At 44.3% G+C, this 26,903-nt stretch overlaps 1 protein-coding gene across 1 annotated transcript in view; it reads right to left on the reverse strand.

Moving 5' to 3' along the window:
* Nucleotides 1-7,546: 7,546 nt before the first annotated feature.
* tcerg1l (transcription elongation regulator 1 like) overlaps nt 7,547-26,903 on the reverse strand; it is a 30,660-nt gene continuing 11,303 nt past the window's right edge. The window contains exons 8-15 of the mRNA XM_054597162.1: nt 22,588-22,673; nt 22,337-22,452; nt 20,633-20,794; nt 17,595-17,672; nt 17,313-17,415; nt 14,994-15,083; nt 14,733-14,851; nt 7,547-7,703 (exon numbers count right to left, since the gene is read on the reverse strand). Of these exons, the coding sequence (XP_054453137.1) occupies nt 7,547-7,703; nt 14,733-14,851; nt 14,994-15,083; nt 17,313-17,415; nt 17,595-17,672; nt 20,633-20,794; nt 22,337-22,452; nt 22,588-22,673 (911 nt within the window). The remainder of the gene's footprint in view (nt 7,704-14,732; nt 14,852-14,993; nt 15,084-17,312; nt 17,416-17,594; nt 17,673-20,632; nt 20,795-22,336; nt 22,453-22,587; nt 22,674-26,903) is intronic.

A 26,903-nucleotide genomic window follows, 5' to 3' on the forward strand; every position in this document is an offset into this window, starting at 1 on the left:
CCCCAACCAGCTGAGGTTAAATAAGACTGTAAACATCTAACCCCAACCAGCTGAGGTTAAATAAGACTGTAAACATCTAACCCCAACCAGCTGAGGTTAAATAAGACTGTAAACATCTAACCCCAACCAGCTGAGGTTAAATAAGACTGTAAACATCTAACCCCAACCAGCTGAGGTTAAATAAGACTGTAAACATCTAACCCCAACCAGCTGAGGTTAAATAAGACTGTAAACATCTAACCCCAACCAGCTGAGGTTAAATAAGACTGTAAACATCTAACCCCAACCAGCTGAGGTTGAATAAGACTGTAAACATCTAACCCCAACCAGCTGAGGTTAAATAAGACTGTAAACATCTAACCCCAACCAGCTGAGGTTGAATAAGACTGTAAACATCTAACCCCAACCAGCTGAGGTTGAATAAGACTGTAAACATCTAACCCCAACCAGCTGATGTTAAATAAGACTGTAAACATCTAACCCCAACCAGCTGAGGTTAAATAAGACAGTAAACATCTAACCCCAACCAGCTGAGGTTAAATAAGACTGTAAACATCTAACCCCAACCAGCTGAGGTTAAATAAGACTGTAAACATCTAACCCCAACCAGCTGAGGTTAAATAAGACTCTGAGGTTAATTTTTTCCCCCCAATTTTTTTCCACAAATGTAAATGTCTTTAAATACACATTAACATGAATCCAACATATTGTAGGAATGGAGTGACACACAGCAGCTCTCTCCAGCCGGTTCACTCACAGTGAGACTAGCCTGGACCTGTCCCTCAAAGATGAGGCCCCGCCCGTATCGCTGCTGAGCCAATCATGAGGCCGCATGTCACATGCTGGCTCTGTCAGGTTCCCCGTGATTGGCCGAAAGCCTATTCAGTCCCCAGCTGACTAAGAGCCCAGACAGGAGGAGCACGCTGCCATATTATTTTAAAAGAAGATACCGTTCACGAAAAACGTCATTCACTTCACCCACGAATCCTTGTGCAATAACAAGGTATATTTATACCTGGCACTAGGCCCAGTTTAATATAAAACACAATATATATATCAGGGGGTCCCTGCTCCATCTCTCTCTCAGTTTAGGGGTCCTTGACCTGAAAAACGTTGAAGACCCCTGCTCTAAATGTCCAGTAGAGGTGGATGTGAGTGTGAAGGGTCTCTATATGTCGTCCACCTGTCCAAGGTGAACCCTGCCTTCACCCAGTGTCAGCTGGGCTCCAGCCCACCCTGACCCTGAACAGGATCAGTGTTAAAGATAATGGATGGGTTAGGGTCAGTATATATATATATATATATATATATATATATATATATATATATATATCTGAACAGACAGATTAACATACCTTTACATGTATAGAGAGTTGGTGTCAGTCTAAAAGGTCGGCTCTAGAGTCTTTACTGATCCTGGTCTAACTGTTAAGTGAGTCTTTATTAAGACCGGTCTTTACTGATCCTGAAGACAGACAGGTATGAAGACAGACAGGTAGGTTTGTCGACAGAGACAGACAGGTTTATATGCAGACAGACAGGTAGATGTGTAGACAGACAGGTGTGTAGACAGACATGTTTATATGTATATATCTATATCTATATATATATAGATATAGATATATATCAGCATGATGACAGACTGGTCTCCGCTGTTGTTGTACAGTCTGATGGCAGTGGGCACAAATGAGCGTCTGAAGCTCCGTCCTGCTCTTTGGTAGAATCAGCCGATGGCTGAAAGAGCTGCCCAGCTGCCACAGTTCCTCATGGAGAGGGTGAGAGGGATTGTCCAGGATGGCTCTGAGTTTGGCCTTCATCCTCCTCTCACCCACTGACTCCAGACCCACCACAGAGCTGGCTTTCCTCACCAGCTTGTTGAGCTTGTTGGCATCTCCAGTCCTGATGCCACCACCCCAGGACACCACGGCAAAGAAGAGAGAAGAAGGGGGTGCTGGCTACCACAGACTGGTAGAAGAAGAAGAGGGCACTGGCTACCACAGACTGATAGAAGAAGAGGGCGCTGGCTACCACAGACTGGTAGAAGAAGAGGGCGCTGGCTACCACAGACTGGTAGAAGAAGAGAAGAAGAGGGCGCTGGCTACCACAGACTGGTAGAAGAAGAGGGCGCTGGCTACCACAGACTGGTAGAAGAAGAGGGCGCTGGCTACTACAGACTGGTAGAAGAAGAAGAGGGCACTGGCTACCACAGACTGGTAGAAGAAGAGGGCGCTGGCTACTACAGACTGGTAGAAGAAGAAGAGGGCACTGGTTACCACAGACTGGTAGAAGAAGAGGGCGCTGGCTACCACAGACTGGTAGAAGAAGAAGAGGGCTCTGGTTACCACAGACTGGTAGAATGCCTTGAGCAGTTTATTGCACACATTGAACGACCTCAGCCTCCTCAGGAAGAACAGCCTGCTCTGTCCTTTCCTGTAGAGGGCGTCAGTGTTGTGTGTCCAGTCCAGTTTATTGTTGATCTGCACCCCAAGGTACTTGTAGGACTCAACCCTCTCCACTTCCCCTCCCTGAATGAAAACAGGGACAGGGGGGCTTCTGTTCCTCTGGTAGTCCACCACAAGCTCCTTGGTCTTGCTGATGTTGAGCTTCAGGTGGTTGTTGCTGCACCATGTGATGAAGCTCTCAATCAGTCCTCTGTACTCCTCCTCGTTGTCCCTGGTGATACATCCAACAATGGAGGAGTCATCGGAAAACTTTTGGAGGTGGCAGGAACCAGAGTTGAAGCGGAAGTCCGAGGTGTAGAGAGTGAAGAGGAACGGTGCCAGTACAGTTCCTTGGGGTGCGCCGGTGTTGCTGATCACAGACTCACAGACACAGCCATCCACCCTGACGTACTGTGGCCGGCCTGTGAGGTAGTCTGTGATCCAGGAAGTGGTGTCGGGGTGCAGGTTCATCTCCAGCAGCTTCTCTCTCAGTAGGGAGGGCTGGATGGTGTTGAAAGCACTGGAGAAGTCAAAGAACATGACTCTCACAGTGCTTCCCAGCTTCTCCAGGTGAGAGAGGGCCTTGTGCGTCAGGTAGATGATGGAGTCTTCCACCCCGATGTGTGGCAGATAGGCGAACTGTAGTGGGTCCAGGAAAGCTTTAAGCTGGGTCCTCAGGTGCCGCAGAACAAGTCTCTCCAGGGTCTTCATGACGTATGATGTCAGGGCCACAGGTCTGTAGTCATTAAGACTGCTGGGACGACTCCTCTTCGGCACCGGGACGATGCAGGACGTCTTCCAGATCGTGGGCACCTTCTTCAACCTCAGGGAGAGATTGAAGATCTGTCTGTCTGTCTGTATCTGTTAGCATAAAGCTCTTGTCAGTGTGTGTTTGTGTGTTGATGCTGTTAGCATCTCTGCAGCCTCTGCTGGCATCCTCCTCCTTCTCCTCCTTCCGCAAATTTCCCCGCTGCGGGACTAATAAAGGATTATCTTATCTTATCTTATCCTCCCAGAATCCTTCAGTGTGACACAGAGCTCAAGCACAGGAGGACTGACGCCCTCTGCTGGGCTTTCACAGTCATTACATCATCATCCTCACGTCCTCTGTCCTAAGACATTACAGTCATTTTTTTACAGACCCTCACATCCTCTGTCCTAAGACCCTCACATCCTCTGTCCTAAGACCCTCACATCCTCTGTCCTTAGACCCTCACATCTTCATGAGACAGTCCAGAACTTCACCTGTAAACAACAAACACAACAACAACAACAACAACAAAGGTGTGTTTGAGGAGCAGTTTAATTAAAACACGTCATGAACTACAGCTAATGAAACATCAGAACTCAAAAATCCTTTAAAAACAAAGACACCATCAAATGAGTCAGGACACTAAAAAATATCCAATCAGAACATTAGGACACAACATTTGTCCCATCACAGTCTTGGGGGGGCGGGGCTTACATTACAACAGCAGCATCTTAATAACAAACATAAAAACACACATTGGACGTTTTGAATCTGGTTTAATCTGTTCAGATCAGCTGATGTTGTTTACAGATGTGTGTGTGTGTGTGTGTGTGTGTGTGTGTGTGTGTGTGTGTGTGTGTGTGTGTGTGTGTGTGTGGGGGGGGGGGGTCAACAGTTTATGTTCAAGAGACAAGATCAACAAAATGAGAAAATATCTTTCTTTGATGAAAACTCAAATCTACAAGAACTCATAAAAAAATCTGGAGAAAAGTCCAGTCTGTCTCCCAGGGTGCATTTCATGACAAGCAGCCAATCACAGCGCTTCACAGTCTGTTTTCTTAAACCCGATCAAACGTTAGGCTCGTCTGAGAATGTGACTCTATCAGCAGGAGGAGGTGATAAAAAACTGAGTTCAGTTTTCAGCTGCCTTCACAGAATAAACAGGAAGTCACAGAAAAGGCTACTTCCTGTTAGATCTGTAGGCTACTTGTAGTTTGAAGACCTTGTTTGGATTTATTCATATGTGTTTGTAGATATGTATTTATGTGTGGCGGCTGTGGCGTAGTGGAGAGCAAGGTAGTTCTCCAATCAGAGGGTCGGTGGTTCGATACCCGGCTTCGGCAGTCGATGTGTCCTTGGGCAAGACACTTAACCCCAAGTTGCTCCCGAAGGCTTGCCATCGGTGTGGACTGGATGTTGCATGAATGTTAGTTAGAGTCTGATGGTGGCACCTTGCGTGGTAGCCTGTCATCAGTGTGTGAATGGGTGAATGATATGTAATGATATGTAATATACTACTGATTGTAAGTCGCTTTGGATAAAAGCGTCTGCTAAATGACTGTAATGTAATGTGTAAACATTCGTGTATCTGCATTGTTTTCTTTCCTTTGTTCTTTTTATATCTGTCTTTGAAACACTTTGAAACGCTTTATTATTATTATTATTATTATTATGACCATTATTATAATAATGATTACTATCACTATTAATAATATTATTATTATTATCAATCACACAAGATATGTTTTTAGATTAAACTACATTGGACGATATGAGACTAATAACCAACAATCGAGTGTTAACTTTTAAAATCACACAGAAAAATTATATTTTCTATAAACGGGGCATTTGTTGTCAAATCTAAGAGCCAATCAGCTCTTCGATCAGGAGACAGATGTAAAAACTGATCAGTGGTTTATCTCAAACGAGCCTAATCACACCTGCCTTCTTCTCCATGTCAGCAGTAGCTGAGGCTCATGGGTAATGTAGTATTAAGAGAGTTTCTGTGCTCAGTCACATATTCAGTTGGTTGTGGTCCTTTAAATGCAGACAGCGATGAGGACGTTAACACTCACCCTAACGAATGTACAGGAACATCTTAAGGTGTTTTCATCTGAAACATGTCGTGTGATTTTATTATGAACAAATCTACTGAAGATATTGGTAGATTTGTTTTCAGAAGTGAGTTTCATATTCATTTGTTTTTGTCTTTTATGTCCTCCAGCAATTTATTACTTTAGTTCTGACTTAATATCAGCTGATCAGCAAAGCCCGACCTGTGTGACAGGCGATGTACAGACAAAGATTGATTGATTGGTTGGTTGGTTGGTTGGTTGGTTGATTGATTGGTTGATCAATTGATTGGTCCAACCTTGACAGAGGGACAAACAGACAGTGAGACGGATGAGTCTTTTTTGTGCTCTTGTTCTTTTTGTAGTCCAGTTTACCCAGTTTTACTTGGCTCATATCTTTTCAGTCCTGGGCTGGAGCGGTTTAGCAGGTCCAGATGACATCAATCCACTACAGTCCAAATAAGAAGAAAGAAATCTGTCCTTCAAAATCTATATACAGCGGGTAATATAAGTATTGAACACGTCACCATTTTTCTCAGTAAATATATTTCTAAAGGTGCTGTTGACATGAAATTTTCACCAGATGTCAGTAACAACCCAAGTAATCCATATATACAAAGAAAACCAAACAAACAAGTTCAGAAATTAAGTTATGTGTAATAAAATGGAATGACACAGGGAAAAAGTATTGAACACATGAAGAAAGGGAGGTGCAAAAGGCATGGAAAGCCAGGACACCATCTGAAATCTATCAGTAATTAGAAAGCAATCCTGCCCCTTGTCAGTGCAAATTAATATCAGCTGGTTCAGTCCCAACTGATGGCCTATAAAAAAGGTGTCTCATTACCAAGGTGTCACACAAGAAACATCTCATGATGGGTAAAAGCAAAGAGCTCTCTCAAGACCTTCACAACCTTATTGTTGCAAAACATACTGATGGCATTGGTTACAGAAGGATTTCTAAACTTTTGAATGTTCCAGTGAGCACTGTTGGGGCCATAATCCAGAAGTGGAAAGAACATCATTCACCATAAACCGGCCACGACCAGGTGCTCCTCGCAAGGTTTCTGACAGGAGTGAAAAGAATTATCAGAAGAGTTGTCCAAGAGCCAAGGACCACTAGTGGAGAGCTTCAGAAAGACCTGGAATCAGCAGGTACAATTGTTTCAAAGAAAACAATAAGTAATGCACTCAACCGCCGTGGCCTGTATGCACGCTCACCACGCAAGACTCCACTGCTGAAGAAAAAGCATGTTGAAGCTTGTTTAAAGTTTGCTGCACAACATTTAGACAAGCCTGTGAAATACTGGGAGAATATAGTCTGGTCAGATGAGACCAACATTGAACTCTTTGGATGCCATAATACACACCATGTTTGGAGGTCAAATGGCACTGCACATCACCCCAAAAACACCATATCAACAGTGAAGTTTGGAGGTGGGAACATCATGGTGTGGGGCTGTTTTTCAGCATACGGCACTGGCAAACTTCAAATCATTGAAGGAAGGATGAATGGAAAAATGTACCGAGACATTCTTGATACAAATCTGCTGCCATCTAGCAGGATGATGAAGATGAAACGAGGGTGGACATTTCAGCAAGACAATGATCCCAAACACACAGCCAAGGAAACTCTCCATTGGTTTCAGAGAAAGAAAATAAAGCTGCTAGAATGGCCCAGCCAATCACCTGACCTGAATCCAATAGAAAATCTATGGAAAGAACTAAAGATCAGAGTTCATAGAAGAGGCCCACGGAACCTTCAAGATCTGAAGACTGTTTGTGTGGAAGAATGGGCCAAAATCACACCTGAGCAATGCATGCCACTAGTTTCTCCATACAGGAGGCGTCTTGAAGCTGTCATTACCAACAAAGGCTTTTGTACCAAGTATTAAATACATTTCAGTAAGCGTGTTCAATACTTTTTCCCTGTGTCATTCCATTTTATTACACATAACTTAATTTCTGAACTTATTTTGTTTTGTTTTCTTTGTATGTATGGATGTAATGGTGACATTTTCAATACTTATTTTACCTGCTGTATGTCTTGTTACAGCCTGGTCTCTGAGGTTCCATCTAGTGTCTGTGGTTCTGGTCTGGTTGCTCCAACACACCCAAGAGTTTGAAACCATGATTCATCACTGAGTCAGCACAGTATGTGCTCAGTGAAGGGAACAGAAGGTCCCAGGGTGTTTTGTGAAGGTTCTGTAAGGTTTCGGAAGGTCCTGTATGAGTTCTAGATGGTTCTGTAAGGTTCTGAGACAGTTTGTAGAACAGCGGTCTCATCTCATCTTCCTCAGTCTGGCTCTGTTCTCCTTGTCCCGTTTCTTTAAGGATGTGATGTAATGGTGAAATAGTATTTCCTGTTCCTTCTTCCTGTTCAGGGCGTCGAACCGCTGGTCACCACGGTAATGAGAACAAAACTCCTTAAAGGTCGATCTGCAGATAAAATGAAAGAGAAACAGGGCGATTAGTGAAAAAACTGCAGAGTAGAGCCTCGGTTATGTATGTTGTGTCACTGTACACATAAAATCAACACGACAAACCTCAAACTAAAACAAATTGAGACCAAACTACAGACTAAAACAACCCGAGACCAAACTACAGACTAAAACGACCCGAGACCGAACTACAGACTAAAACAACCCGAGACCAAGCTACAAACTAAAAAAAATTGGGACCAAACTACAAACTGAGACCAAACTACAAACTTAAACAACCCGAGACCAAACTACAAACAAAAACAAATTGAGACCAAACTACAAACTAAAACAACCCAAGACCGAACTACAGACTAAAACAACCCGATACGGAAATACAAACTAAAACAACCCGAGACCGAACTACAAACTAAAACAACCCGAGACCAAACTACAAACTAAAACAACCCGAGACCAAACTACAAACTAAAACAACCCGAGACCAAACTACAAACTAAAAGAAAATGACACCAAACTACAAACTGTGTTGGAGATGAACAAACAAGTCAGATGTTCATTCAGATGTGGCAGCACAGTGTGTCTTCTACTTATTGCTGAGAGAAAAATATTCAGCATCACATTTGTTTCGTTTTTGATTTTGTGAACAAATGCAAACAAAAATACAGTCGGAGCTGTTTGTCTTCATGCTTCACTCTGATTGGCTCAACTGTTTCAGAGGGATGGGTTCATTGATGTGATTGGCTAAGACAAGGAACCGAACCAGCTGGTTGATTCACCCACAGAGTCCGAGGCAACAGTCTGAGGCAACACTCCTCTGTGACGTGAAAGTTCTGCAGGAGACACATCTGAATCCTTCAGGAGACACATCAGAGTCCTGCAGGAGACACATCAGAGTCCTTCAGGAGACACATCAGAGTCCTGCAGGAGACACATCAGAGTCCTGCAGGAGACACATCAGAGTCCTGCAGGAGACACATCAGAGTCCTGCAGGAGACACATCAGAGTCCTTACATCAGGGGTGGCCAACCCGCGGCTCGTGAGCCGCATGCGGCTCTTTGCCCGGTCTCATGCGGCTCTTCAATTCATATCTAATTTTCTGTGTCCGTGCGGGAGAGTGTCTGACAGCATACAGTCTATGGTGACAGCATACAGTCTGTTGTGACAGCACACAGTCTATAGTGACAGCATACAGTCTATGGTGACAGTATACAGTCTGTTGTGACAGCATACAGTCTGTCTTGACAGCATACAGTCTATGGTGACAGTATACAGTCTATGGTGACAGTATACGGTCTATGGTGACAGTATACAGTCTATGGTGACAGCATACGGTCTATGGTGACAGCACACAGTCTATGGTGACAGCCGTAGACCGTATATGAACTGTTATGCTGCTCATTCTGTACACATGACATCTATTGCATTCTGTCCATCCTGGGAGAAGGATCCCTCCTCTGTCGTTCTCCCATAGGTTTCTTCCTTTTTTCTCCCTGTTAAAGGGTTTTTTTAGGGGAGTCTTTCCTGTGCCGATGTGAGGGAAGGACAGAGGATGTCGCATGTGCACAGATTGTAAAGCCCTCTGAGGCAAATTTGTAATTTGTGATTCTGGGCTATACAAAATAAACTGAATTGAATTGAAAATTATATGTGACAGCATATAGTCTATGGTGACAGCATACAGTCTATGGTGACAGCATACAGTCTATGGTGACAGTATACAGTCTGTTGTGACAGCATACAGTCTATGGTGATAGTATACAGTCTATGGTGACAGTATACAGTCTGTTGTAGGCTAGGGCGAACAAAGGCAACAGGGCGACTTTCTCAAGCCAGACTTCGTCAAGCAAAGACTTCTCGAGCGTGTACTTGTACGGGTCAGTAATTTGTTCATATTGACTATGTGTCTGCACCCTATTTCTGTCTGTTCCTCTGTCCGGTGGTCACGTAGACAGTGGGTCACTCCCAGGCGCCGTGACCCCACTAACCTCATCTATCCCACTCTCTCAGCCCATGGTGAGCAAGTGGTGTCGGGGGGGCTTTGGAACTGCCAGTCGGCAGTGCCGAAAGCTGAGTTCATCTCAGGCTATGCATCCTTGCTCTCTCTCAACTTTCTTGCTCTAACTGAGACCTGGATCACACCAGAAAACACCACCACACCCGCAGCTCTGTCAGATGTGTACTCCTTCTCTCACACTCCCAGAGCTGCGAGGCGAGGTGGTGGCACTGGCCTGCTAATTTCCCCAAAATGGAAATACTCTCTTGTCTCTGTTCCACAGTTCTCCCCATCCTCTTTTGAATTTCATGCTGTTACTGTCACTTATCCAGTCAAGCTCACCATTGCTGTTGTGTACCGCCCACCGGGCCCTCTTGGTGAGTTCCTGGAGGAGCTTGACACACTAGTCTCGCACTTCCATGACGATGGCTCTGCGCTCATCATGCTCGGCGACTTCAACATCCAGACTGATAAGTTAGAACCGCTGCTTTCCTTCCTCTCCTCCTTTGACCTCTATCGCTCTCCCTCTCCTCCTACCCACAAGGCCGGCAACCAGCTGGATCTTATCTTCACTAGACACTGTTCTACCGCTAACCTCTCTGTCACTCCCCTCCAGCTCTCGGACCACTACTTCATGTCCTACTCCCTCTCCCTCTCCTCTCCCCCCTTACTTCCTCCACCTACCCACATGGTTTCTACCCGTAGTCACCTCCGCTCCCTCTCCCCCCGCTGATCTTTCCTCTTCCGTTACCTCTGCCCTCCCTGACCCTGAATCCTTCTCTCTTCTATCCCCCGATACTGCTACTGATCTTCTCCTCTCCACCCTTTCCTCCTCTTTGGACAACCTCTGTCCCTTCACCTCCAGGCCTGCACGCCTAACTCCTCCTGCCCCATGGCTGTCGGACTCAGTGCGTACTGATAGACGGAGCCTAAGAGCGGCTGAGCGTAAATGGAGAACAGGCAAACTCCCGGAGGACCTTCTTAACTTCCAATCTCTCCTTTCCACTTTTTCCTCCTCTCTAGCTACTGCTAAAGCGACTTTTTTCCGCTCGAAAATCCTAACCTCTGCTTCCAACCCTAAAAAACTCTTTGAAACTTTCTCTTCACTCCTCCAACCCCCACCCCCTCCTCCTACTTCCTCCCTTCTCCCGGATGATTTCACCAACTTCTTTGACAAGAAGGTAAACGATATCAGATCCTCCTTCTCTCAGCCCCTCTCTCCCTGTCCACCCTCTCCCTCTCTACCCTCTACAGCTCTTCCCCCTCAGCTCCCCCTTCCCTCTCCACACCCCATCTTACCCTATTTTGCTCCCCTCTCCCCTAACGAGGTCCTTGACCTTGTTACATCTAACCGCCCCACCACGTGCTCCCTTGACCCGATCCCCTCCCCTCTTCTTCAGTCTATTGCCACTGAACTCCTTCCTTTCCTCACCCACCTCATCAACACATCTCTCGCCTCGGGATGCTTTCCCTCGGCTTTCAAGACTGCCAGAGTCACCCCCTTCTGAAAAAACCATCACTTGACCCCTCTGATGTCAAGAACTTCAGACCGGTTTCTCTTCTACCCTTTCTATCCAAAACACTTGAACGCGCTGTCTCTAAACAACTGTCTTCCTACCTCCACCAGAACAACCTCTTGGACCCCCACCAGTCCGGGTTCAAGGTGGGTCACTCGTCAGAGACGGCCCTCCTTGCGGTGACAGAGTCGCTTCACGCTGCGAGAGCGAACTCTCTCTCCTCTGTCCTGATTCTCCTGGACCTGTCAGCGGCGTTCGACACAGTGAACCACCAGATCCTCCTCTCCACCCTCGAGGGGATGGGCGTCTCAGGCTCTGCACTCTCCCTGCTTGCATCCTACCTGACAGGCCGATCCTACCAGGTGACATGGAGGGGGCCGTGTCAGAACCACGCACGCTGACTACGGGGGTTCCACAAGGTTCAGTTCTGGGCCCCCTTCTCTTCTCGCTCTACACAACATCTCTGGGTTCTGTTATTCGCTCCCATGACTTCTCCTACCATTGTTATGCCGATGACACCCAGCTGGTCTTGTCATTTCCTCCCGGTGACACCCAAGTGGAGGCACGCATTGCTGCGTGCTTGGCTGACATCTCGAAGTGGATGGCGACACACCACCTGAAGCTCAACCTGGACAAAACCGAGCTACTCTTCCTCCCGGGGAAGGGTTGCCCGCACCGAGACCTGTCCATCACCATTGATGATGCCGTGGTGACGCCAACTCGGACTGTGAGGAATCTGGGTGTGACCCTCGACGACCAACTGTCGTTCTCAGCAAACATTGCATCGGTCACACGCTCCTGCAGATTCCTCCTCTACAACATCAGGAGGATTCGCCCCTTCCTCACTGAGGAGACGGCGCAGGTGCTCATCCAGGCTCTGGTCATCTCCCGCCTGGACTACTGCAACTCACTACTTGCTGGAGCCCCGGCGTCGGCCATCAGACCTCTGGAGCTTGTTCAGAAAGCTGCAGCACGTCTGGTGTTCAATCGCCCCAAGTTCTCACACACAACTTCCCTTCTCCGTTCCCTACACTGGCTCCCTGTAAGAGCTCGCATCCAGTTTAAGACTCTGGTGCTAGCCTACAGGGCAGTGAAAGGAACAGCTCCTTCCTATCTCCAGGCCTTGGTCAAGCCCTACACCCCTGCCCGACCACTTCGCTCTGCTGCCTCGGGCGATTGGTTTCCCCGTCGCTCAGAGGTCCCTGCGGCCGATCCACCCGGTCACAGCTTTTTTCTGTCCTGGCCCCTCAGTGGTGGAATGAACTCCCCACTGACGTCAGGACAGCAGAGTCGCTGCCCATCTTTAGGCGCAGGCTGAAAACTCACCTCTTCAAGAAGTACTACCCGGAGCCTTCCTCGTAGCACTTATTGCACTCGTATTAGTTGCTGCACTTACTGTATTCGTATCACTTCGCTGCACTTATTGAATTTGTATTTATTTACTGCACTTATCCTATTCGTAGTAGTTTGTAGCACTTACTATATTCGGATTAGTCTGTTGCAATTATTGTTTTCATAGTAATCTGCCTCTGCACTATACTTTTGCTCTGGCTTATGCTTTAAGATGCTTGTTTAAGAAAGGAGATGCACTTATGACTTCTGGTGACTAGTAGTTCTCTTGAATACCTATGTTGAATACACTTCCTGTAAGTCGCTTTGGATAAAAGCGTCTTCTAAATGACTGTAATGTAATGTAATGTAATGTAATGTTGTGACAGCATACAGTCTATGGTGACAGTATACAGTCTGTTGTGACAGCATACAGTCTATGGTGACAGCATACGGTCTATGGTGACAGCATACAGTCTATGGTGACAGCATACAGTCTATGGTGACAGTATACACTCTATGGTGACAGCATACGGTCTATGGTGACAGCATACAGTCTGTTGTGACAGCATACAGTCTATGGTGACAGCATACAGTCTATGGTGACAGTATACAGTCTATGGTGACAGCATACAGTCTATGGTGACAGTATACAGTCTATGGTGACAGTATACACTCTATGGTGACAGTATACAGTCTATGGTGACAGTATACAGTCTATGGTGACAGCATACAGTCTATGGTGACAGCCATAGACCGTATATGTGATAACACCTCTAATTCTGATGTGGCCAGAGAGCCTATCACAAAAATTCCCACGAAGCAGTGAACCAATCACGTTGGAGGGGTGCAAAGTGTATTTGCATTTGTCAACAAACTGAAGCTGTTCAAGACACATCTTCAAAAGGGAGAATTAGCTCATTTTCAGTCTCTGCTAAAAGCAAGCAGCCAAGCCACCGGTGCCGCTCTGAAAAAGCAAACAGCCCGATATGAACATCGGTTGGAAACCTGCAGGAAGGCTTTGCGACCCGGTTCCGTGATCTACGGCTGAAAAGGCCACAGATTACGTTCCTCGTCGACCCGTTTAATGCTGAGACTGTTTGAAAGCCCCGCTAGTCAAAGAGATGATAGAACTGTCTGAGGATGACCGACTGAAACCTGTTCTAAGGGAAGGGACCATTGAGTTCTGGAAAACTGTGTCAATGGAAAAATATCCCAATGTCAAACGGACCGCGCTCAAGCTCCTCTCCATGTTTGGGTCAACATACGTCTGTGAGTCTGTTCAAGGCAAGCAATGCCAGAAGTCCCACTAAGTTCATAGAAGCAACAAGAGATTAAAAAAAAAACGTTTTCACATATTCTGTTATTGGACACTATTGTAAATTGTCATATTTGTGGACTTGATTGAACTGATTGTGTGTGTGAGAGACAGTGCACACAATGTTAATTGTTGACAATGACTGGCCTCTAGTCTTAGCCATTTCTGTCAATACCATGTTGGTGTGTTACTTTTGCAGTAAATCTGGTTTAGCAGAGGTATGTGTGTGTCTGTTTGAGTGAGGGTGTGTGTGTAAGAGCATGTTAGGTGTGTGTCTGTATGAAGGTGTGTGTGTCAGAGGACGTTAGGTGTGTGTCTGTATGAAGGTGTGTGTGTAAGAGGACGTTAGGTGTGTGTCTGTATGAAGGTGTGTGTGTAAGAGGACGTTAGGTGTGAGTGTGTGTGTGTGTCTATGGGAGGGTGTGTCTGTGAGTGTGTGTATGTCAAGTATTGTACATTTTTATATTTTCATTCTGTATGTGTGTGAGAGAGAGGAAGAGAGTGACGGAGGCACAGAGAAAGGCTAGGAGCAAAAGAGAGGAGGAGAAAGTGAGAGAGGGGGAGGGGCATGGGGTGGAATGTGTGCCTGCGTTTTATGAGGCTCTTTGCAGTAACACGGTAAAAATGTTGGCTCTTAGTCTCTGACTGGTTGGCCACCCCTGCCTTACATCCTTACCGTTACTCTGAACCATGTTCAACATGAACCCTCTACTGACAATGATGTTGTTTTCTTTTTATCTCACAAACTCTGCTCCATCAGCTGGAGTTTGAGCCTCAGGGATCTGACAGGTAGACAAACATATGCTGGTCCAGATGTGGAGCTGGTCTCAGGTCAGACTTTTCTAGAACAGAGTGATAAACGAGTGATACCTGCTGGTAATCTTAGCCTCCTCCAGCAGCTTTTTGAACTCTTCTCTGGCTTTCTGGAGTTTATTCTTCTTCTCTTTGTACTCGTCCTTCAGCCTGCTCTTCACAAACTGGTCAAACACCTGCACACACACACAAACACACATAGGTGGCACTAATCTCACAGTGGCATCATAAATATATGACATCTAGAGACATCAGTTGACTCAGGTGTTTTTAAATCAGTCAGAACAATGTGAATGACTAGAATTTATGAGAACAAACCTGTTTCCTCTGATCTGAGGTCAGCAGCAGGTATCGAGGATCAAACACCATTTTATGGAGCTCCTTCTCCCAGGTGGAGAACGCCGACACCTCAGGAAAGACAGAGATCAATTCATTTATTTTCTTTTACATCTTTCAGAAAATATATTTTCTTACTTTACTGTGTACAAATACATACTTTAGGGGTGTAACTGAAGGTGAATACAGTATGACTGTTAGGACAAGGGAAGTGTTAGGTCCAAGGAAAATAGCCAGACTTGCCATTGACCCCTTATGTGCTGTTCAGATGTATAGTTAGGGCTGGTTCAGGTTTATAGTTAGGACTGGTTCAGGTTTATAGTTAGGACTGGTTCAGGTTTATAGTTAGGACTGGTTCAGGTTTATAGTTAGGGCTGGTTCAGGTTTATAGTTAGGACTGGTTCAGGTTTATAGTTAGGACTGGTTCAGGTTTATAGTTAGGACTGGTTCAGGTCTATAGTTAGGACTGGTTCAGGTTTATAGTTAGGGCTGGTTCAGGTTTATAGTTTACACCAGGGATCAGAAAAAAAACCTTCCATAATACGGCGGTGCTACTGCCGGAGGAGAGACCCGAGGTTTCCTGTGGGCAGAGGACGAAGAGACGGGAATGCAGTTCCACACCAAGGGGGACGGTCCAAATGGGTCCTCTCCTCCATCATCATTGGGAATGTGAGATATCTCCCCCATAAGATTGACGTGTTTTCGTCACTGACCCAAAATCAGACACAATATTGTAAGTGTAGCACTATCTTTTTGACAGAGACAAAGCTAACCGTGCTAACTCTGGACACAAACCCTGCATTGGAAGGTTTCCGGATTATAGGATAGGACAAAGGAGAGCGGTAAGAAGAATCCAGAAGGACTGGTTGTTTGGTGTAGCTGTATTATGATCGATGGTGTAACTTTGGGCTCATCCAGGGCCAGGTTCCGCTCAGGGTTTCTTCCGTTAAAGGCAACCCTTGACAATGTCACTTTAGTGCTTGCTTCTGGGGAAATGAAAGAGTACAGTCTAGACCTGCTCTTAATGAAAGATGTCATGAGATAAGATGAGATGTTATTATGCAGCGCTATAGAGTTTAGTTTAGTTCATTTGCAAAATTTTAATAATACACAAACATAGTAAATAATATCATAGTGCAGGAGGAAGCAGAAGATTAACTGGGCTAATTTGAATACCATTTATGTGTTTGTATATTACCAAATCCCCTAACCGTCATTTCATGTACAAATGTCTGCACATTTATGAATATAAATATGTTTTTTAATAATAATAATAATAATACATTTTATTTAACAGCGCCTTTCAGGTCACTCAAGGACACTTTACAAATTTAAAACAATTTAAAACAAGGGCAAACAAATAACAAAACCATTAAAAGTGCAAGTAAAAAACATGACAACTACAGTGAAAATGCTATCCTGAAAAGGTGGGTTTTGAGAGAAGATTTGAACTGAGGGAGGGAGTCAATATTTCGGATGTGAGGTGGGAGTGAGTTCCAGAGTTTGGGAGCAGAGCGGCTGAAAGCTCTGCTCCCCATGGTGGTGAGCCGGGCAGAGGGGACAGTGAGGTGGATGGAAGAGGAGGATCTGAGGGAGCGGGTGGAGGTGGCAGTGTGAAGGAGATCAGACAGGTAGGGAGGGGCAAGGTTGTGGATGGCTTTAAAGGTATGAAGGAGAATTTTGAAGTTGATACGGAAGTTGATTGGAAGCCAGTGGAGTTGTTCTAGGATGGGGGTGATGTGGTGGAAAGAGGGGGTTTGGGAGATGATACGGGCAGCTGAATTCTGGACCAGTTGGAGCTTATGGAGGGATTTCTGGGGGAGACCAAAGAGGAGAGAGTTGCAGTAATCAATACGGGAGGTGACAAGGCTATGTACAAGAATAGAGGTGGTGTGGGGGGTGAGGGAGGGACGGAGGCGATTTATGTTACGAAGATGGAAGTAGGCAGTGCGGGTGGTGATGTTGATATGGGATTTGAAGGAAAGTGAGCCATCGAGGATGACACCCAGACTCTTCACCTGGGGGGAGGGGGAAACTATGGAGCTGTCAAATGAGAGGGAAAAACTGTCAACTTTGAGTAGAGTTGATTTAGTACCAACTAAAAGGATTTCTGTTTTATTGCTGTTAAGTTTTTGTGTATTAACGCTCTCTCGATCATTCTTTCATTTACAGATGAGTGTATATTTATATATTTATGTATATTAATGTTTTTTGTGTATAACCGTTCTCGCAAACATTATTTTATGTACAGGTGTGTGTTTATTTATATATTTATGTATATAAATATGTTTTGTGTATTACCCCTCTCTCGAGCATCATTTCCCTAAAATGAGCGATCCGAAGCTCCAGGGGGAGGAGTTTAACTTCTCCTGGACGAGGGACAAGCGACAGAGGTTCTTCTATTCTAGAGAGAGAGCGAGACAATCAGACAGACAGGTGTAGTTATTTTGTGGAGCAACTGAGAAAAATCTTGAACTCAACATGTAACCAATGACATCATGAGCTCTGACATCAGCAGGTCAGAATCTTTTGACCGTTGGTCGTGTCTCTGCTCTGCTCTCCGATTTACTTAATCAGACTCACCTGTTCCTTTTGGAGTTTTGTTCATGTTCATCATCTTTATCTTCATCGTTACCATGGAGACCAGGTAATGGACAGCAGAAATAGACAAAGAGTTCGTCAGTATTGAGAGAAATGCTCTTATTTATAATTACTGAAAATAATTGAGTATATTATTATCATTGGATAACTGTTTGATTTACAAACAGGTGAGATGACAGACAGTTTGTAAGTACTAAATAACTACTTCTGTTACAGATCACCAACAACAAGCCTAAAGAACAACTGAGTTCTACTGTTGATTTAAAGACAATGGGACGCTCCTGACTCCATCCACCAGCTGCAGCCCTGAATTACTGGGCGGATCAACTGTCCACTGGGATCACAAACATCTTTAACACCTCACTCGAGACATGCCACATACCACCCTGCTTCAGGACCTTCACAATCATCCCCAAAACAATACAGCCCCTTTGACCTGGTGTCTGTGGTTATGAAGACTTTTGAGCGTGTATCCTTCTGATTGTACATGTATCCTTCTGATTGTACATGTATCCTTCTGATTGTACATGTATCCTTCTGATTGTACATGTATCCTTCTGATTGTACATGTATCCTTCCGACTGTACATGTATCCTTCTGATTGTACATGTATCCTTCCGACTGTACATGTATCCTTCTGATTGTCCATGTATCCTTCCGATTGTACATGTATCCTTCTGACTGTACATATATCCGTCCGATTGTAAATGTATCTATTTCATTGAATCCTAGAATATTTCTTTGCGTGGGGTGCGCTGTTATTGACTTGCTTGTCATCATTGTAAAACAAAGAGAGGGAAGCATGTCGGGGCTCTGTGCAGAACTCAACAAGGTAACAACAAACCTCCTCTGCACATAATTGTGCTCTAATGTACAGTCCCTGGATGAAAAGGTAGCACGCACTGATTAAACAACAACGGGACATCAGGAGCTGTTGTGTACTCGTGTCCACTGAAACGTGGCTGGAGGCCAGTGTGCACGACTGTGGCTGCACTTCAGATGGTTTCTCCATCATCCAACAAGACAGATCTAAGGACTGAGGCACATCGCTGCATGCATCCAGGCAGAAACAGGAAATGAGGGTTTCTAAGGTCAGTTACAAATGGAACAAAGAGGCTGATGAGGTCTTACAGGACGTCTTTGAGGCAACTTACAAGCTGATGTTTGAAGACGCAGCTGATGATAACATAAATTAATCTAATCTAAGTGCTCATGCAAACACCAATGGCGCAGCCTTCAGGAACAGTTCATTAGCCAGCCCAAGCACTCTTGGGCAAGCCAGCTGGAGGAGCAGATCTTCCAATTAGTGGACATCTCTAGCTCTGATCCACAATTGCCCCCATTGACAGGGTTATTCCAAATGTTACAGATCCTACTCAAAGCAGAGACTCAGGGACCCTGATTCATATAAAGCAGCCAGATATGACTTCCAGAAGTCCATGAGGAATGCCAAGATAGACTTCAGAGTCCAACTCCTGCAGCTTCCAGGCCTGGATAACAGGTTGTGCACTGATCAACTGCCATCCTCAACCTCTCCCCGAGTCAGTCCGTGGTCCCCCCTACAAGAGACCAACCATTGTTCCTGTGTCAAGAAACCAGTGGCCCCTGTTGAAATGACTGTATCCCTGCGACACTGACATCAGGCATTATGAAGTTGTTGAACAACTAGTCCGGCCCCTCAAAACTTTTCTCTGGCTCGCTGATATCGGAGCGGAGGCCTCCATCTGCAGCTGGAGAAACAACTTCCTGACGGGCAGTTGGTGAGAGTAGCGACAGCTCCTCCTCACTGATCCTGAACATGGCTCACACAGGGATGTGTGCTCAGCACCCTCCTACACTCACTGTTCTCTTACCACGCCACAGCCAGCTTCAGCTCAGATGTCATGTTTAAGCTTGCTGACAAAACAACCATCCTGGTCCTCATCAGGGACAACGATGAGATGGCTGACAGAGACGAGTTGAAGAGGAAAATAACTTCTCTGAGCTTCAGAACTTTGGTGATGCTGAGGCTTCAGGTTCTACAGATGACCTCTCAAACTCCTACAGGTGCACCACAAGAGTGAGCTGAAGGGCTGCATCACGCTCTGGTAGAGGGACTGGTAGAGGGACAACTCCGCCCACAGCTTTCATTCTCTACAGAGATGGATGGAGGCGGCAGAGAACACACTGGAAACTCGCAGACAGACCACAGGATCATCACGAAGAAGGTTTATTTCTCTCTGCAGGAAATCTCCTTCGATTCAAATCAAAGCTACTTAGTTAGGTTGAGGAAAAGATCAAGTTTCGGGTTCAATCAAACCCTTTCTAGCAAGAAGCCCAGAGGGCAAACCCAGGCTGAAGGACAGCTTCAACACCAAACACCTGTATCACATACCCGCTCACCTGCTGCCTGCAGTTCTTTACTGTTTCTATGGAAACGCCCTGCATCATCATGCTGCTGCTGCTGAACATTCCTTATGACACTCACAGCCTCTTTTTCATGTGGTGCTATATTTGTATTTATCTTATTCCCTTATCTCGTATCCAGATCTCACTCTTTTCTCTTTAAATTAAATAACTTTCTAATTACTTTAACACTTAATCCTCTTTTTTTTCTTATTTGTATATAATGCTGTTTATTCATCACATCTGAAAATACATCATATTGTCATTTTATCTCATTTTATTTTTTCTTATTGTGTTGAGTGCATTTTGTTTTTGTGCTGATCTGTTCTCCGTCATTGTTTTAACCGGCACAGGACTAATAAAGATTTCATTTGAACTTGAATTAGGTCTGAGATGAAACACAGGTGAAGTGACTGACAGGTGAGATGACAGACAGGTGAAGTGACAGACGCACGGGTGATAGGCAGGTGAGATGAAAGACAGACAGGTGAGATGACATACAGGTAAGATGAGAGATAGTTGAAGTGAAAGACAAGTGAGATGACAGACAGGTGAAGGGACAGTCAGGACAGATGTGAGTCAGGTGAGATCACAGACAGGTGAAGTGACAGACAGGACAGATGACAGACAGGTGAGATGACAGACCAGCAGGTGTTGTCTTCTTCCTCTTGTGGGGCGGGTCCGCGATGATGCGGCTGATGTCTCGACCAATCAGCTCGCCTGGTCTTTCCCAGACAGACAGATGAATTGTGGGATTGAAGAAGAAGACCTGGTCATCTCCGGTCCACACCACACACCTGAACACACACACACACACACACACACACCCACACACAAACAGACAGACACATATATTGGTACGTTCCCCTCCAGCATCAGCTTGGTGTCTTTTCAAAATAAACTTCTGTCTTCACAGGAAGTTTGAACTAATTCAGGTTTAAGAATAAGAGCGGGTTGATGTTAACCTGACTGACTAATGACTCACGTCACTAACGACTTACAAACGAGTCACATGGCTAGTAGACAGAGAGACAGACAGACAGGCAGACAGAGGGACAGACAGAGGGACAGACAGAAAGATTGATAGAGGGATAGAGAGACAGACAGACAGAGAGACAGACGGACATACAGACAGACAGACAGACAGACAGACAGACAGACAGACAGACAGACAGACAGAGGGATAGACAGACACCCAGACAGACAGACACAGACAGACAGACAGAAAGATTGATAGAGGGATAGATAGACAGACAGACAGAGAGACAGGCAGACAGACAGACAGACAGACAGACAGACAGACAGACAGACAGACAGACAGACAGAGTGTTGGTCAGGATCAGTTCATGGTAACACCGTAGAGGGGACTAGTTAACGCTTCAATTACAATCAATTGATTAATAATCACTAATTGCATTCAACTGTACAGTGTGTTTGTATGTGTGTGCTTGTGTGTGTGTGTGTGTGTGTGTGTGTGTGTGTGTGTGTGTGTGTGTGTGTGTGTGTGTGTGTGTGTGTGTGTGTGTGTGTATGTGTGTGTTTGTGTGTGTAACGGGTGTGACTGTAACGGGTGTGGTGTGGACCCAAAAGCAGTACGACTGAGACAGAGTAATGTTCAGAAGCTTTATGTAAAGCAGAACACACAGCAGACAAGCAGGCAGGATCAGACTCACGTAGTGGATTCCTATCAGCAGAGCGCCGAGCCGTCAGGGAAACAGGCAGGGGATCAGGCAGACGGAAACCAGAGGAAGCGGAGGCTAAACTCGTGGTCGGGGACAGAAGGCTAAGGCGGCTAACCGGGGCAAAGGCAAGGTAGGAATCTGGTGGTCGGGGACAGAAGGCTGAGTCGTTGACCGGGGCACAGGCAAGGCAGGGAAGTCCAAACAGGCAGAGTCGGTAACGGGAAATCAGTTCAAGGGAAATTGCTGGAAGGTCTGGCATGAATGCGGCGAACGATCTGGCAGCGAGTGTGTGTGAGACAGAGGTTTAAATACTAAAGGGAGTAGGTGCAGCAGAGTGAGCAGGTGAGAGTGATTGTGCTGATGAGGTGGGTGTGGGTAACAGGTGCACTGAATGAACAGATCAGGTGAGTGAGAGATGGCCGGGGAGAAGGGGGCAGAGCTGTGACAGACTGGTGAGGTGAGAGTGGCTGCAAGATTAACTGAGTGAGCTAATAGGGTGAGTGAGGCAGAGTGACAGGGAGTATGGAGCTAATGACAGGAGTGTATGGAAGTAGAACTGTGACAGTGTGTGTGTATTTGTATGTGTGTTTGTGTGTGTGTATTTGTATGTGTGTATTTGCGTGTGTGTGTGTTTGAGTGTAACAGAGCAGCACTTACCATGGCGACCCTGGGACAGGTGTGGAGGCGACAGGACGTTTGTCTTTTCTTCCTCCTTCACTTCCCTCCTCCTCTTCGTCTTCCTCCTCTTCTCTGCCTAAAGACACAGAAACACACTGCAACACACACACACACACACACACACACACACACACACACACACACACACACACACACACACACACACACACACATGTAAAACTAAATCTGATCTGAGAACGTTTTTTAGAGTTCTAAAAGCGGTAATTTACCCGTTTGTTGTCGTTCTTTGTTCTCCTCGTTCTCAGCAGTAACGCTCCTCTATAAGAAACTTCACCTCCACTCATCCCTCGCTTCTCTGACAGACACAAAAGAATAAACCTTATTTAAACTGCTGAGGTAAACAAAAACTTTGAAAATACAGCAAACTTCTAGCAGACAGTTTTTAAGACAATTATTTATTTATATTATTACCACGGCTGTCAATCAGTCAGATGAACTCAAATGGAATTATATTCAGGTGTGAGACCTGAACTGGACATGAACTTAAACTGGACTTGAACTGGACTTGAACTTTAACTGGACATGAACTTAATCTGGACTTTAAGTACAGTAAGCACATGACAAATACAAATAATAAGTAAAGAGAAAACCCTCTCCGCCACAGAGACCAGGACTCCCGACCAGCTGAGGTAACCTAAAACATTTTGATGTGGAGGTAAGTACGTGACTGTAGTTGTTGATCTGTGTTCAATCATCCACCGTAATACCGTAATAGTAGAATAATAGCAGAGTAATAGTAGAATAATAGCAGAGTAATAGTAGAATAATAGCATAGTAATAGCAGAGTAATAGTAGAATAATAGCAGAGTAATAGTAGAATAATAGCAGAGTAATAGTAGAGTAATAGCAGAATAATAGCAGAGGAATAGCAGAGGAATAGCAGAGTAAAAGGAGAGTAACAGTAGAGTAAAATTAGAGTAAAAGGAAAGTAAAAGGAGAATAATAGCAGAGTAATAGTAGAATAATAGCATAGTAATAGCAGAGTAATAGTAGAATAATAGCAGAGTAATAGTAGAATAATAGTAGAATAATAGCATAGTAATAGCAGAGTAATAGTAGAATAATAGCAGAGTAATAGTAGAATAATAGCATAGTAATAGCAGAGTAATAGCAGAGTAATAGCAGAGTAATAGCAGAATAATAGCAGAGGAATAGCAGAATAATAGCAGAATAATAGCAGAGTAATAGCAGAATAATAGCAGAATAATAGCAGAGGAATAGCAGAATAATAGCAGAATAATAGCAGAGTAATAGCAGAGTAATAGCAGAATAATAGCAGAGGAATAGCAGAGGAATAGCAGAGTAAAAGGAGAGTAACAGTAGAGTAAAATTAGAGTAAAAGGAAAGTAAAAGGAGAATAATAGCAGAGTAAAATCTGAATAAAATCTGAATAAAATCAGAGTAAAATCAGAGTAATAGCAAAATAATAGCAGAGTAAAAGGAGAGGAATAGCAGAGGAATAGCAGCGACTGTTAGTTTCTTCTGCTTAAGCTTGGATGAGCGTTTTTTATTAATACTTCAAACTGAACAGCAGATCTCAGTGTAGTTCTACTTCAACCTCTGATGACAGTGAATCCACTTAAACAAACTAATCGGTGTGTTAAATGTTTCTGTTTAAATTGATTGATTGTTATGTTTATTGACAATATATATTTTAAATAAAAGACAAATATAGATAAATAACACAATTGCATGGCCTCATCAGGAGGAACCATCATTGTACAACACTTTTCAAGGGGACAAAACACATTATATAATAATGATAATAAGGGCTTTTTTCCACGTTGGTTTGAAGAGTGCTTTAATAACGTTGATCCGCATAACACACCACGTCAGATTTGAATGAAGAATTAAACCTCCTCTGTATTTTTACGATGTTTCTCTGAGTTTCTGTGGGAGTAAAAAGTAAACTGATAAGATGTGACAAATGAAGAGAGTTCCTGCAGCTAAAGTTGATTCTCTGTGTGAAGATGAAACATTGTGGCAGCAGACACATGGTCATGTGACCGTGATGTCAGAAACCATCTGTGACAGAACCATGAAGTCAGATCGGACTCTGTTTAACTCTGCAGACTAACATGACCCTAGTTTACATGATACCCGTACAAACTGAAGACAAAACGGACCTGGTTCTGTTTCTAATGACAAAGAAGTCCTGATGAGTTCATTATCAAGAGTTTATCTTGTGAAGGAGTCCTGAACAGACTTCCTATATCACATTCCTGTCTGAGTTATAAAAAGGATCAAAGTGGAAGCAGCAGAAGCAGAGATACTGTATATTTAATGACTTCATTTGTCTTTACCCTCAGTGCATCTCTCACTCATCTGTGTGCTAGAACTGTATTGTGTTGAGAAAGTGTCAGCTAATGAAACCTGCAGCAGAGATCAGCTGGTAAACTCACTTCTCATTAAACTCCACACTTCTAATGATAAGATTCTAACTATTAGAGAAAAAAATAATAATCTCCTGCCCTCAACCAGTACCGATCGATCCTCAAATACAGGAACCTTAGGAACAGCTGTAGAACCTGAAATATATTTAGATGGCTTTTCACCCATCGACCTTCAACAATTGACTTTAACTATTTCTAAGTCTAAACCTTCCACCTGTCTCTTAGACCCGATCCGACTAGGCTGCTTAAGGAAGTTTTACCTTTAATTAGCAATTCTTTATTAGAAATTATCAATCTGTCTTTACTAACGGGCCATGTACCACAGGCCTTCAAACTAGCTGTAATTAAACCTCTTCTTAAGAAACCTACTCTTGATCCAGAGGTATTGGCTAACTATAGACCTATATCTAACCTTAGACCTATATCTAACTATAGACCTATATCTAACTATAGACTATATCTAACTATAGACCTATATCTAACTATAGACCTATATCTAACTATAGACCTTTATCTAACCTTCCGTTCCTCTCTAAGATCCTCGAGAAAGCAGTAGCAAATCAGCTGTGTGACTTTCTGCATAACAATAGTTTATTTGAGGATTTTCAGTCAGGATTTAGAGTGAATCATAGCACAGAGACGGCACTGGTGAAAACTACCAATGACCTTCTAATAGCTTCAGACAAAGGACTTGTCTCTGTACTTGTATTGTTAGACCTTTGTGCTGCATTCAATACCATTGATCATCAAATCTTATTACAGAGATTGGAGCATCTTATAGGCATTAAAGGAACCGCACTCAGCTGGTTTAAGTCGTATTTATCAGACCGATCTCAGTTTGTATATGTAAACAATGAAAGCTCGATGAAAACCAAGGTCAGTCACGGAGTTCCACAAGAGTCTGTTCTTGGACTGATTTTATTCACCTTATATATGCTTCCTTTAGGGAATATTATCAGAAAACACTCAATAAACTTTCATTGTTATGCAGATGATACCCAGTTATATCTATCGATTAAGCCAGACGAAACTAACCAGTTCTCTAAACTTCAAGCATGTCTTAAGGACATAAAAACCTGGATGATCTGTAACTTCTTGATGTTAAACTACGACATAACTGAAGTTATTCTACTAGGCCCAGATCACCTTCAAAATCAATTATCTAACGATATAGTTTCTCTAGATGGCATTGCTCTGGCATCCAGCACTACCGTTAAAGACCTCGGAGTTATCTTTGATCAGGATCTGTCTTTTAACTCTTATATAAAACAGATCTCAAGGGCAGCCTTTTTTCATTTACGTAACATTTCGAAAATCAGGCAAATCCTGTCTCAAAGCGATGCAGAAAAACTAGCTCATGCATTTGTTACCTCTAGACTAGATCACTGTAACTCCTTATCATCAGACTGCTCTAATAAGTCTCTTCAATCTCTACAATTGATCCAGAATTCTGCAGCACGTGTTCTAACAAACACTAAGAAAAGAGATCATATTACTCCAGTATTAGCTTCTCTGCACTGGCTCCCTGTTAAATCAAGAATAGAATTCAAAATTCTTCTACTCACCTAAAAAGCTCTAACTGGCCAGGCAGAGTCATATTTTAAGGAACTTACAGTTCCATATTACCCAACTTGTCACGGGTGAGGTATGGACCCAAGTGCAGAACGACCAGGAGACAGAGTAAAGTTCTGGAGCTTTATTCAAAGCAGAACACACAGCAGACAGACAGGCAGGAGATAACTCACAGGGTACATTCCACTCGAGCGAGCGCTGAACCGTCAGCGGAGCAGGCAGACAAAACCAAAAGGAGCGAAGGCTAATCTCGTGGTCAGGGACGGAAGGCTGAGTCAGTTACCGAGGCAGAGGCGCTTATAGTTAGGGCTGGTTCAGGTTCGCCTTGGTCCAGCCCCTAGATATGCTGCTATATGCCTAGACATCCGGGGACTACCTAGGATACACTGAGCTCCTCTCTCCTCTTCTCTCCCTCCTTCTTTATGTATTAATCTCCTATTTATGCACATTACTGATTTAGCTTCTTCCTCGGAGTCCTTGTGCTTTCTCGCCTCGCAGGTTCCCAGGAATCGGGGTTATATTTGGACTGTCATCGTGCCACTTGCTGAGGCCCTGCTGAC

This window comes from Anoplopoma fimbria, chromosome 4 (assembly GCF_027596085.1).
Source record: "Anoplopoma fimbria isolate UVic2021 breed Golden Eagle Sablefish chromosome 4, Afim_UVic_2022, whole genome shotgun sequence".
In the NCBI taxonomy this organism is placed as follows: Eukaryota; Metazoa; Chordata; class Actinopteri; order Perciformes; family Anoplopomatidae; genus Anoplopoma; species Anoplopoma fimbria.